This window comes from Excalfactoria chinensis, chromosome 4, assembly GCF_039878825.1.
Source record: "Excalfactoria chinensis isolate bCotChi1 chromosome 4, bCotChi1.hap2, whole genome shotgun sequence".
Classification (NCBI taxonomy): Eukaryota; Metazoa; Chordata; class Aves; order Galliformes; family Phasianidae; genus Excalfactoria; species Excalfactoria chinensis.
The window spans coordinates 80,585,789-80,599,614 of record NC_092828.1 but is presented as its reverse complement, the minus strand read 5'-3'; the positions used below and the strand labels follow the sequence as shown (position 1 = coordinate 80,599,614).

The 13,826-nt window shown below is 45.6% G+C and overlaps 1 protein-coding gene across 3 annotated transcripts in view; it reads right to left on the bottom strand.

The window, feature by feature from the left end:
* The window catches only part of HEPH (hephaestin), a 30,843-nt gene that overhangs the window by 7,356 nt on the left and 9,661 nt on the right, over window positions 1-13,826 (bottom strand). For all 3 annotated transcript variants that reach the window (XM_072333934.1, XM_072333933.1, XM_072333935.1), the window contains 8 exons: window positions 6,623-6,754; window positions 5,841-6,052; window positions 4,050-4,200; window positions 3,525-3,737; window positions 2,548-2,758; window positions 2,137-2,276; window positions 1,123-1,254; window positions 110-216 (listed from right to left, as the gene is read on the bottom strand). In XM_072333934.1, coding sequence (XP_072190035.1) covers window positions 110-216; window positions 1,123-1,254; window positions 2,137-2,276; window positions 2,548-2,758; window positions 3,525-3,737; window positions 4,050-4,200; window positions 5,841-6,052; window positions 6,623-6,754 — 1,298 coding nt within the window. The remainder of the gene's footprint in view (window positions 1-109; window positions 217-1,122; window positions 1,255-2,136; window positions 2,277-2,547; window positions 2,759-3,524; window positions 3,738-4,049; window positions 4,201-5,840; window positions 6,053-6,622; window positions 6,755-13,826) is intronic.

Genomic DNA, 13,826 nt, shown 5'->3' with positions numbered 1-13,826 from the left:
TGTCCTTTACCTGGCCAATTCCTAAAATGTACTCAAACTGCATTGTTTCCTAGATGGGACAAAAACTGGTCTAACCATGCTTTTCTAGTTCTAGCTTCTTGCATTTTACCTTCACTGGGTCTACTGCAGAGTAGTAGATCCAAGGGACACAGGCTGAATCATCTGGCCCTGGACCAGACCTCTCAGGAATTTCCCATTGGTATGTCACTATGTCACCTGAAGACAGAAGCAGCATTAGCACCACTGTGATAAATGCAGTCATCAACTTTGTGAATAGCAGCACAGCAGAACAAGAACAAAAGACCACTTTGTGTCAGAATTACAACCCATTCTGTTGGATGTTGCATCACTCACAGGTGCTGAAAGGAAGGATGGAAGCTCCCTTAAAAAGGAAGCAGAGGGGTGACAAGGTACACACTAACTAGAATTGGCACAACTCAGACTTATCTGCCATGTTTAAGACTCTGTCCTTCTTCAGTACCAGTGACGTTTGAAATAATCTTTCACCTCTTTGAAGTTTGTTTATGATACTCACATACCTTTTTAAGGTTAACATTTTGCTTACTAGTAGTGTATCTCAGAAAGATGGGGCCCAACTTGGAAGCCTGTTTGTTGCAGAGACAACCTTCTCTGATGAACATTCTACTTGAAGGGGACAAAAAATTACATAAATGGACACCTGGACCATGAACCAAATCTCAGACGCATCCTGGAAAGCAGCTGTGCACATTACAACAAAGACAGATCATGAAGAAGGGCAGGCCTCCCCCCATCACAGGCCATCAGACTGGGGCTGCCAGGTCAGCAACTGAGCTGAGAATCGTGATCAGCCACCTTCTTGCAGACAGATCATGCTCAGTGTTGGGGACAAGGCCATACAGAAAATGTATGCTGCATTTATCCCAAAGTCTGAGCAGAAACACAAAAACTCCCCCGGGCTGCCCACATAAGTGACAGTCACAAAAAACACTGTGAACCTGAAAGATCAGTCATTGCTCTGTTCCAGTCCTCTACGAGAAGAAAACAAGAACATCTAAGCCTATTAAAGAAACAATCTAGCTGTAGGCTAAAATTGCTTCCTAACTTTGTCCAGGAATAAGGCTGGAGAACACTGTGACTTACCAGGACGTGCTACTTGTGGCTGTCCTGTTTGCCTTTCCAGCACCCCATGGGCATGAATGGAATAGGGTCGTGAAGCATTATTCTTGAATACAACATTGAGAATCTCTCCCACTTCTGCCCACAGAAAAGGACCTGAAAATTGTAGTAATGCACTCTAAGACCAGGAGGTATGATAGTTCATGCTAAGATTATTCTCCGCTTTTCTCATTGTCTTCTCCCCAGAAATATTCCCTTATAATGCATATGATGCTCTTTCACTCTATCACTCCTCACTACCACAGCTCTACCACCGGAAGAGAGAACTGGAGGAAAGTCCCAATTCAACAAAAAGTGAGTTTCACAGCGAGGGAAATGAAGGCAGTTACATGTTTTAGCTGTACCCCATCCAAATAGGTCCTAATTTCTGACTACTGCTATACTAAATTTCACAACATTTTTATCATCCGATGCTTTGGTTTCAAAAAGAAAAAGAAAAAACAATAAACAGGTAATCCTCAATATGACCTGACAGCATCACAGATCAGATCTGCAGTCTATTTCAAATGGCACACACTACCTCAGCTTTTCTTCCCTGCCACCACCTGCAGTCCTGGGTTCATAAAAGAAATGTCTCCACAGACATCTATCAACACTGAAGTGTGTTTCTCCATTTCCCAAGTCCTGTATGCTTTTATCCCTCATTCAGAAACCTTTCATACCTACAGATTTTCACCTACATCTTCTCTGACTGGTCCACAGAAAATAAGTTGTTCCATAGAGAAATGCAGATGTGAAAAATGCATGGAAGAAAACTGGCAGCAAACGCAGGCACAAGAACCCAGCCCTCTACTACAAGCTGTTCTCAGGACCCTCTTTATTGCTTTCTCCAAACATGGCAGACCTGGACAGAGATGCTCTGGATTTCTCTTTGCTGCCACACACAGCAGACACCTGAGCATACAAGAGGCCTTCATGTTACAGCCCTTAGCCAAGCACCATCTGTGTGAATGGAAGACCCTCCGCACATTTCCTTACCTAGTATACCCAAGTGTTCGTCACCATTTATCCTGGCCTTAGGGGTCTGGAAAGTCCCATCTGTGTATTCTCTGTAAACAGCTTTCTTATACCTGGAGCCAATCAGTCCATCTTTATTGCTCAAAAATATATTGGCGTAGCTGAGAAGTGCAAAACAAGCGCTTTGTTACTCAAATGCTCACAAGGCACAGGCAGTGAGCCTGTGGTACAGGGCTCAACAGCTAACAGGTTTCCCAGAGATCTGCTTCATCTGCAAAGGCTGGCAGTGACACCTGGGCTATGCCACCAGCCCCTGCAGCACTGGGTACATGCCATAGCATAGCACAATATCACATGTGGCCAAGACACTAACAGATCTGACTGAGGTCTATTGAAAAACCTTGCCCAGGGTTCCCCAGCTCAGGGCTGTACCTCACTGCAGAGTGGTTGTGCCGCTCCCTCTCCCAGCTCCGGTCCGGTGCGTAGTCCCATTCCACCTCCTCTGCCACTACATAGTATGTGCGCACTGCTCTGTATGGAAGAGCAGGAGATAGAGCCCTACTGTTGCAATTGGAAACTGAGTACTGCTCCCTCATTCCGTCTTGGTAATGATTGCTCGTCTGGCAGTAGATCTCAAAAGTCCCTGCAGGAGGCAGCATGAACAGGACATCAGTTACTTCAAGGACCCCAGGAAGCAGTGCTTTCTGCACAGTGTGTGACATAGCTGACAGTGGTATGTGTGTTGTGCTTATCTGAGTGTTTAGGGTTGCCATAGGCTGAGATTAAAAGGGGTTGACAGAGAAACCAATAAGGAATGACACAAAGTTCCACATAAAAGTTATCCCAGGAGGCCATCTTGCAACAAGCAGCTTATTAGATGTGAAAAAAACAAGGAGATGACAAATATGCTACCATGCTGGTTAAGCAAGAGATCTAGCCCTTAAAAGCTGAAGGGGAGGAGACAAGCAGCAGCTGAGGCCATCACAGTGTGATGGAGAGGTAGCACTGTGTGCTCAACTCCCAGACTGGGAAGACATGGGCCTGTCATTGTGAACCTCTACACGTCATGACAACTCCACTATTTCCTTCTGAATTGTTTAGCTGCATGTTTCTATGGATCACAGGCAGCAGCATCCATCAGAACTATAATGACAAATACTAATTAGGAAGCAGAAGCTTAGAGTATCAATCTGGGATAATGGAACAAGATCCTGCATTCCTCCCGTTCTTCTCCAGAATCAGATGCAAAGACAAGAGCTTTGGGCTTGTAAATCGGGCCAAACAAGATGTAATGCACAGCTCAGTCTGTAATACGCATGAATTCACACTGTGCTGATGAACCAGCCACAGTAACAACTATTACAACCAGAGACCTTTCCTGATGCTGAGTTAAATGTGCAGACTCTTACCCTTGTTGTCAGGTTGCATAAAGGCAGTAGCAAATGTGTGGGGAAATAGGTTGGCTGAATCCTTCCGCATACCATTCATCTGTATAGTATTTCCCTGAAACACAGCTCCATGTACGTCTGCTTCACTACCCAATCCCAGAAGGTGCCAGGACACGTTGTCTCCTTCACATATATCCAGCCCAGGCAAGTTACCAAACATAAATCCATTGATGGCTGCAAAGGAGAAAACAATTGACTCTCTGGTATATATCTGCCAGAATGTTTATTCTGTGCATCTACCTGGATAAAGTGATTATACCACTGGAAAAGCATCTTCCTCATATTTCAGCCCTGAACAGAGTCAGGACAGACTTTTCGAGACAGCAGTGCTTCTCGTCCCATACCCCACCCACTGTCTGGCCTTGCTTAATTTCAGCCCAGCACAACACACAGCCACTCCAGCTTCCCAGCTCAGACTTCAGGTGAGAACTGAGCCATGTTTGGCAGGTTCATTCCTGCTGCCCACAGAACAGCATCAGGCCATACCATGCATCCTGTTAGATTCCTCAAAGCCATCATCCTTTTTCAGAGAAGTCTCTTCCATCCTCAAATAGTACTTTATGTTTGCACTTAAATACCAGCTGAGGTTCTCATCAAACACACTGAAGAGAAGGTAAAATTCTTTGTCGATACCTTTCTAAGATACAATCACAATGATGGCTGTTAATTTTTAAAGTGTACCCATTAACTACCCTTAAAGATCAGACTGTTTTGTTTGGCTCTTATTTTCCCCCTTCTCTTGCAACTTGGCTCACTGAGGGCAGGGCTCTGTCCTTCGCTCATTTTGAGTATTTCAGTTCTGCTCTACTCTCTGGTGCCTCTCAGGCTTGCCCTGGTATGCCAAATGAGTGAAGAGATCAAAAATCAGGTGAGGAGCACGACAACATCACCTCCTTCCCCACCATGCTTACATTTACATGTAGGTTTCATCAGACCTGAGAACCCAGCCAATGGGGCAGGCTTATAATCACAACCCATTCCTCCCTTCTCCTACCACAGGCCTTAGTTTAGGGCAATACAAAATTCCCAAAGCCTTAAAAATGTTAACTCTCCTAAGAGAGGCATAGCACAGGATGGTGTTTCCCCACTAAGAGAACATTGCCAGTACCATCCAGATGTTCATTTTGGTATCCTTTTCCTTAGCTGTACCCAGAAAAACCCTGTAGACAGGGCTAAGCATTTTGCAGTCTGTGGCACATAGGTGTGTGAGGAATGGCTTTGTATCTTTCCCAATTAACCATTAAAGGATTGCCCAATATCATGGGGCTAGAATTTCTGCCCCAGATGGTTTTTTCCATCATACACTTCCAGATAAGTCCACCTGTTCTGTTTATTCCCTCACAATACTGAAAAAGGTTTTATCATTACCACAACTCCTTCGCATAGTGAACTCATACCCTCACATCCTCTGCTCAGCTAGCTCACTAGTGCAGAAATGTGAATCTTCCAACCTATTCAGAACTCTCAGTTTAGCTACACCACGTCACCAGTGAAAGCAGACTCCCCCAGGGAGGCTTAGCAGCAGCTGCGTTCAGATCTTTCAGCCACTCCCTGATCTAAACTGCCTGATAGGCAGAATGACACTAGCTGCTTTTCTGCTGCCTACCATCTCTCACAACACAAGTTTGTTAATGTCTTGCACTTCCCCAGGTTGGTTTACTGACTCCCCCAAACTTACTGCATTGCGTAGAGTTACCCCTGAGTGAAATTCCAATAGCAAGTTCTGGTCATCTTCCAGATTTCACTTCTTTCATCACAACCAAAGACTGACACAGACTTTCAATAGTTGTAGTAAGCTCTGATTGAAAATGAGCTGAAATTGCAGAACAAGTGAAGCTCCCCCAAACCTCAAAGCATCACAATCATTTGAGCACATGAGGCAGATTTCCTCCTGCGTGTCAAGATGGCTCCTCAGTGTTCCTAAGTCTGCAATGAATATTCTTCTTGCTCTGAAAAGAGTATTTTCATGAAGTCCACTACAACTCTCAAGGACCAAAGTTACCTATGAAGTCACCCTCAAGGTACATTCACATTTGAATTTTAAAACAAAGCCCAGAAACTATTTCAAGGACAGTCCTTGGATGTTCTGAATGCTGGTCTTTCCCACCAAACCTGCAGCACTCAAGTGCATTGATGCTAACCTGCCTTCTGACTTGGATTAGACTCTCCTGGACTCATACCATCATGTGTTTTATTTTCAGTGTTTTGAGGCTGTTTCCTTTCTCTTCAAGGATACAAAGAATCTGCTAAGAGCATGGCAGGAAAAATCCTTTTTACCTGTTTGTTGGTGTCATCCAAAGTGCCCGGCTTGCAGATGATCAGAGGGCCTACCAAGCCTGAGCTGGTGTCTCTGACAGGGTCCACAGCAGAGCTGTACATCCAGGTCAGGCAGGGAGGGTCACTGGATGTTGGCCCAGCTTGCTTCGGTACAGTCCAAATGTATGTAAAGTTGTGCAGAGGTGGAACAGACACCCCATTTTGAGACACACCTTCAAAAACAGATGGGCAAGGTTATTCTCAAGGTCTCTGTACATACCCAGTTGCATCTTCTCACCAGTTACAGTTTCATGCATGTCACTAGACAACTGCGGTACGATGTAAAGTGTTCAGAAAGCACACACAGCTGCTCTCGCAATCCCCTTCCTGGTATCAAGGCAGAGATGGACACGCTGACAGCAAGTAAGCTGATATCACTGCATCTAGGACACATGTTGGAAGTACATAGGCTACTTAAGCTTGAAAGCATTGGGCACATTCCTCTGCTCAGTAGGTCTCAAATAGTTAGAAATAGTCTGAAGTTTAGTTTTACCATTTCTCAAGTGAAAATGGTACCTCTGGAACCACACTACCTCAGGCACCCTCCCTGGGCATAAGCTCCACAGAAAGACTCCTTCACTTCTTCCTCAGACAGACCCAGAGGACTGGGCAGAGTTCCACCCAGCTTCTGAGCACATCCAGTTCTTCCTGGCTGCAGGAACTTCCAACACAGAAGAGGCATGGGATATGGAGCTCTACCACCATGAAGAACACTGAACTAATAGAATAAATGAGCCACAAACCATCATGATACCGCATCCCTTCCCATGTCTTCCCATAGGACACTCCATGAGGTTGGATGCTGAATGGCCAGGAGGCTTTGTTAGCAAATGTCACCATGATGGTGTCACCAACTTCAGCTTTTATTACAGGACCTACATGAAGAACAGAGAAAACACATGAACAAAGGAGCAAATCCCAGGACAAGCTGTCATGGTTTTGTGCTGTTGCTGTCAATATTCTACATCATGACATCATGTGCAGTATGAATCATTAACTGACGGTACAAATAGTGGCAAACTGTTTTGGTGGTATAAGAAAGTGTAGTTGTTAATGGCATACAGAAGTATAACAGAGGGTATGTGGAAGTGTAACCAGAGGGTATGCGGAAGTGTGGAAGGTTCATGCTCCAGTTCTGTGGAGCAGCATCCTGAGTACTCAGCTCTTGGAGGAGAACTACATATCCCAGGGGACGATGCGGCCAGAGACGAATCACCGGAGGAGGACACATGTATAATCTCGCTCCCAGGCTGGAACGTTCTTCTTTTCGCTCTATCCATTGCTTTGGAGCGCTCCATCCCTGCCGTCTCCCTCTATCAGCAATGTTCCAGCCTGTCACCTAGAGATCACAGTAGGCCCCCCAGTTCTCGGGGACTCTCTCCCTCTCTCTCTCTGTCTTGTTTGATTTAGTAGTTGCAATTATATTGTATCATATTGTGTCATCTTGTATTCCAATATTATTTGTATTTAGTAAAATAAGTTTTCTCCTTAGATTGCTGCCACTGTTTTTGTTCATTTCCCTCCTTCCAGGGGCAGCAGCCTCTATCACAGGTAAATCTAGATAACCCAATTACATTATCTTGGTGGAGAATGCGGGCATAGTGATTAGATTAGATCTGCTGCTTTTTTAGCTTTCAGAACAACTCTCTTTTTGCTCTCTAAAAAGCTTTGTTACAGGAGTGTTATCTGTTCATAGCTGCTCACTGAGAGCGTGACCTTGAAATTCCAGATGAACTGTCAACAGTCTGAGCTAGCTGTTCACTCTGAGCATTACTATCTTGCTTTTGTAAAGAAAACAAAGGGATTTCTTGCTCTCTCAGAGCACAGCTAGTTAGCTCTGACTTTCACAGGGCCTGCTAGCTACTACCAGCTATGAACCCACTCTTCATTCTAGTTGCTCTGTTTAGGGGATTGAAAGCAATCATGATCTTTTCAACATATTATCCATACGTGCTTTCTTTTTGTGTAATTCTGTATCTATATAACCTAATAAGGACAGTGATGGAGACACCCGCCTGATACTTATATGCAATGTGGTATAATTTAATTGTCGGCACTTACATTCCAGATGGAATAGCTAATTTAACAGACACCACGATGTTCAATCCAGTGTACAGGCTGTACTCTCAGATTATCGTACGCTTTTCAACAGCCGAGGTAATATTAATTCTTGGTCTCATACTCATGTTCATGTTATCAATATCAGTGAATGTATATGTATTCCAATACATTCGTTCTATGCAGAAGTCTCCTCCAAAACCAGAGAATGCTGACTGGCAGGGAATATGGAAAGGTTTAGGGAAAATCTTAGAAGCATGGGGACCCGCAGTGTCGTGGGATTTCACTCTTGAACACCTGAGGGACCCTGAGAAATTAAGTGAGCATTTGAGTCAGAGACCCAAGGAAGTACACCTTATTTGGGGCTTGGCTTATGCATACCGTGCTCTGTATAATACTATTCTGGAGAGTGAGAGTTTCCGATCTGAGATTCAGGCCAACAAAGATAATATCCAGGTCGATTCTGATCAGTCACGGGAGGCATCAGTAGCAATATCAGTTGCCCCTGTGGAAGGCAAGAAATGGAGACGGGTGTCCACGCGTCTAGAACGAAGAGAAGGAGGAGCAGAAGAGGAGGAAGCAGAAGATCCAGGCACCTTGTCTGGATTGGCACCGAGAAAGGCAAAAAGAAAAACTAAGAGGTGTGAAGAAGAGACTGATGAGGAGGAGGAAATTACTTATCGTCGATCTCTAAAGCTGACTGAAATCCAAGGCTCAAGAAAGGAGTTCATACGGTGTCAAAACGAAGGTGTCCTTGCCTGGTTGCTTCGCTGCTGGGACAACGGGGCCCACAGCCTGTCTCTAGATGGTAACGAGGCACGCCAGCTAGGAAACATTTCCGGAGACACAGCTAACGACAGAGAGATTAGCAGATGTTCGGATGGAGATGCCACCCTCTGGGAGCGACTGTTAGCAGCTGTGAAAGTAAGGCACCCCTACAAGGCAGCTTTGAAGCTTAACATTATTAAATGGGATACAATCCAAAATGGTATCCAGTACCTGAGGGAAATGGCCATGGTGGAACTGTTGTACAACCCTGTGAATTCAAACGAACGTGATCCTGAGAAGGTGAAGACCGATCCTGACATATGGCAGAAACTTACAAGTACAGCACCAGAGAAATACACATCGTCACTGGCAACAACGTGTAAAGAATATGTGGACCACAACAGAAGGCCTGAAGTTAGTGAACTGATTAAGATACTTCAATACTTCGAACATCAGTTCTCCCCACTGTACACCGCCACAATTTCTGCCATCTCACAAGTAAAGACCGGCTGGATGAAATGCATGAGAAACTGTTTCCATTGACCAATCGTGACAAACCCATACAGGTATCAGCAGTGTCCAATGAAGATCAGAACGATCAAGGAAGTCTACTAAAGGAACTGATCAAACTAATTAAAGGTGATGAACACTACTCCCCACCTGTAAGATCAGAAGTCTCGGCTTCCCAGCTCGAGCAAGGAATAACAGTATAATCACACCGCGTGTTTCCATGTGGCACTACCTACATGACTGTGGAGAAGACATGAGGAAGTGGCATAACCAGCCTACTTCTGTACTGCGAGCACGGGTGAGAGAACTGCAGAACAGACCAACCACCAGTAGAGCTGCTCCAGTTATCACAGGTAACCAATAGCGGGGCCCTACCCTCAGTCAGGGGAGGGACAGGGATAATAGAGTTTATTGGACTGTGTGGATTTGATGGCCTGGCACATCAGAACCACAGGAATATAAGACACTGGTGGATACTGGCGCACAGTGCACTCTAATGCCCTCCAGTCATGAAGGGACAGAATCAATCCATATTTCTGGAGTGACTGGGGGCTCTCAAGAGTTGACTGTATTAGAGGCCAAAATAAGCCTCACAGGTAAAGACTGGCAAAAACATCCTATTGTGACTGGTCCAGGGGCTCCATGCATACTGGGTATTGATTACCTCAAAAGGGGGCATTTCAAGGATCCTAAGGGCTATCGATGGGCCTTTGGAATAGCTACTGTAGATACAGACAATATTAAGCAGCTGTCTGTTTTGCTTGGCCTGTCAGAGGACCCGTCTGTTGTGGGGCTGCTACGAGTGAAAGAACAGCAGGTACCAATTGCTACAAAGACAGTACACAGACGGCAGTACCGCACTAACAGGGATTCCTTGCTCCCCATTCATGATTTGATTCGTCAGCTGGAGAATCAGGGAGTGATCAGTAAAACTCATTCCCCTTTTAACAGCCCCATATGGCCAGTGCGTAAAGCCAGTGGAGAATGGAGGCTAACTGTAGACTACCGTGGCCTGAATGAGGTAACACCCCCACTGAGTGCTGCTGTGCCAGACATGTTGGAACTCCAATACGAGCTGGAGTCAAAAGCAGCCAAATGGTATGCCACCACTGACACTGCTAATGCCTTCTTCTCCATTCCTTTGGCCGCAGAATGTAGGCCACAGTTTGCCTTCACCTGGAGGGGTATTCAGTATACTTGGAACTGTTTGCCCCAGGGGTGGAAACACAGTCCTACCATTTGCCATGGACTGGTCCAAACTGTACTGGAACAAGGTGGTGCTCCCAAACACCTGCAGTACATTGATGACATTATTGTGTGGGGCAATACAGCAGAGGAAGTTTTCACAAAAGGAAAGCAGATAATCCACATTCTTCTACAAGCCGGCTTTGCTATTAAGCGAAGCAAAGTAAAAGAGCCTGCCCAGGAAATTCAATGGACGTCGTCACATCCCAGCAGATGTGATCGACAAAATCACTGCCATGTCTCCACCATCTAACAAGAAAGAGACACAGTCTTTCCTGGGTGTAGTGGGCTTTTGGAGGATGCACGTTCCAAACTACAGCCTCATTGTAAGCCCCCTTTATCACATAACACGGAAAAAGAACAATTTCACATGGGGCCCTGAATAGCAGCAGGCTTTTGTGCAGATAAAACAAGAGATAGCCCGTGCCGTGGCCTTAGGGCCAGTACGGACGGGACAGGATGTAAAGAACATCCTCTACACTGCTGCTGGAGAGAAAGGTCCTACTTGGAGTTTGTGGCAAAGAGCCTCAGGAGAGACCCGAGGCCGACCCCTGGGATTTTGGAGTCGAGCGTATAAGGGGTCTGAAGAGTGCTACACTCCAACTGAGAAGGAGATCTTAGCCGCATATGAGGGGGTTAGGGCTGCTTCCGAGGTAGTTGGAACTGAAACACAACTCCTCCTGGCATGACTGCCAGTGCTGAACTGGATGTTCAAAGGGGAGGTTCCCTCCACCCATCATGCTACCGATGTCACCTGGAGCAAGTGGATTACCTTGATTACACATCGAGCGAGAATGGGGAACCTCAATCATCCAGGAATTTTAGAGGTGATCATGGACTGGCCTGAAGGTAAAAGGTTTGGAACATCACCAGCAGAAGAGGTGACACGCGCCAAAGAGGCCCCACCATACAATGAACTTCTGGGAAACGAAAAGAATTTTGCCCTGTTCACTGATGGATCATGCCACATTGTTGGGAAACATCGCAGATGGAAGGCTGCTGTGTGGAGCCCCACATGACAAGTTGCAGAGGCCACGGAAGGAAGAGGAGAATCGAGCCAATTTGCAGAGGTAAAGGCTGTCCAGCTGGCCCTAGACATTGCTGAGTGGGAGAGATGGCCAGTGCTTTACCCCTATACTGACTCATGGATGGTGGCCAATGCCTTATGGGGATGGCTGCAGCAATGGGAACAAAACAACTGGCAGCGGAAGGGTAAACCTGTTTGGGCCGCTGAACTATGGAAGGACATCGCTGCCCGAACAAAGAATATGGCCCCAAAGGTGCGTCATGTAGATGCCCACGTGCCCAAGAGTCGAGCAACAGAGGAACAACAAAATAACCACCAAGTAGATCAAGCTGCCAGAATTGAGGTGGCTCAAATTGACTTGGACTGGCAGAATAAGGGTGAACTATTTCTAGCTCAATGGGCCCATGAGACCTCGGGCCATCAAGGAAGAGACGCAACATATAAGTGGGCCAGAGACCGAGGGGTGGACTTAACTATGGATGCTATTGCGCAAATTATTCATGATTGTGAAACATGTGCCATAATTAAACAAGCCAAGAGGATGAAACCTCTCTGGGAAGAAGGGCGATGGCAAAAGTATAAATATGGGGAGGCATGGCAGGTTGATTATATCACCTTGCCACGATCTCACAGTGGTAAATGCTATGTACTTACTATGGTAGAGGCAACAACTGGGTGGCTTGAAACATATCCAGTACCCCAAGCCACCGCTCAAAACACCATATTGGGTCTTGAGAAACAAGTCCTGTGGTGGCATGGCACTCCAGAAAGAATAGAAACAGATAATGGGACTCATTTCAAAAATTCCCTTATAAATACTTGGGCCAAAGATCATGGCATTGAATGGATTTATCATATTCCCTACTATGCACCAGCCTCTGGTAAAATTGAACGATATAATGGGTTATTAAAAATGATGTTGAAAGCAATGGGTGGTGGAACATTTAAGCACTGGGAGAAGCACCTGGCAGAAGCCACTTGGTTGGTCAATACTAGAGGATCTGTCAATCACAACAGTCCAAGCCAATCTAGTCCCCTACACACTATAGAAGGAGATAAAGTCCCTGTTGTGCATGTGAAGAGCATGTTGGGAAAAGCTGTTTGGGTCCTTCCAGCCTCTGGAAATGGCAAACCTGTCCGTGGAACTGTTTTTGCCCATGGACCTGGGTGCACTTGGTGGATGATGCAGAAGGATGGGGATGTTCAATGTGTGCCACAAGGTAAATTAATGCTGGGGAGTGCAGTTAGTAATTCTATGTATCCGTGTAACCATGATGTAATAATGTAGAATAAGGGGTAAATGTCATGGTTTTGTGCTGTTGCTATCAATATTCTACATCATGACATCATGTGCAGTATGAATCATTAACTGACGGTACAAATAGTGGCAAACTGTTTTGGAGGTATAAGAAAGTGTAGTTGTTAATGGCATGCGGAAGTGTAACCAGAGGGTACGCGGAAGTGTGGAAGGTTCATGCTCCAGTTCTGTGGAATGGCAGCATCCCGAGTATTCAGCTCTTGGAGGAAAACTACATATCCCAGGGGACGATGCGGCCAGAGACAAATCACCGGAGGAGGACACATGTATAATCTCGCTCCCAGGCTGGAACGTTCTTCTTTTCGCTCTATCCATCGCTTTGGAGTGCTCCATCCCTGCCGTCTCCCTCTATCAGCAACGTTCCAGCCTGTCGCCTAGAGATCACAGTAGGCCCCCCAGTTCTCGGGGACTCTCTCTCTCTCTGTCTTGTTTGATTTAGTAGTTGCAATTATATTGTATCATATTGTGTCATCTTGTATTCCAATATTATTTGTATTTAGTAAAATAAGTTTTCTCCTTAGATTGCTGCCACTGTTTTTGTTCATTCCCCTCCTTCCAGGGGCAGCAGCCTCTATCACAGGTAAATCTAGATAACCCGATTACACAAGCAGGTGAACCAAGCAAGGCAGGTCCACCTTTTATCTAAGGCAGATAAGAACAGATTAGGAACAGAGGTGGATGGGGGATGAGTTTGAATGAGCCTGTGCAGGTCCCTCAGTGGATGCTGCTCATCTGACCTTAATTTTCTTTGTTTCTTTCCTGTTTATTTCAGCAGCAAATATCCACAATTTCTAAGAAGTCATACAGGAGATTACCCTCAGTCACTTGTCTCCCAGTGGCTATTGCTGGTAATTACAACCTTTTTTCTCTTCCCACCGATTTATGTTTTATTCCTTGTGCTCTTTCCTCCCATGGCCTCTCCCAGTATTGCTATCACTAATTTCTGCTGTCATTACTCTCCACTGATGCAGGAAATTGGACCACACATATACATGCTCCTGCTGCATACGTCACAGCCTTC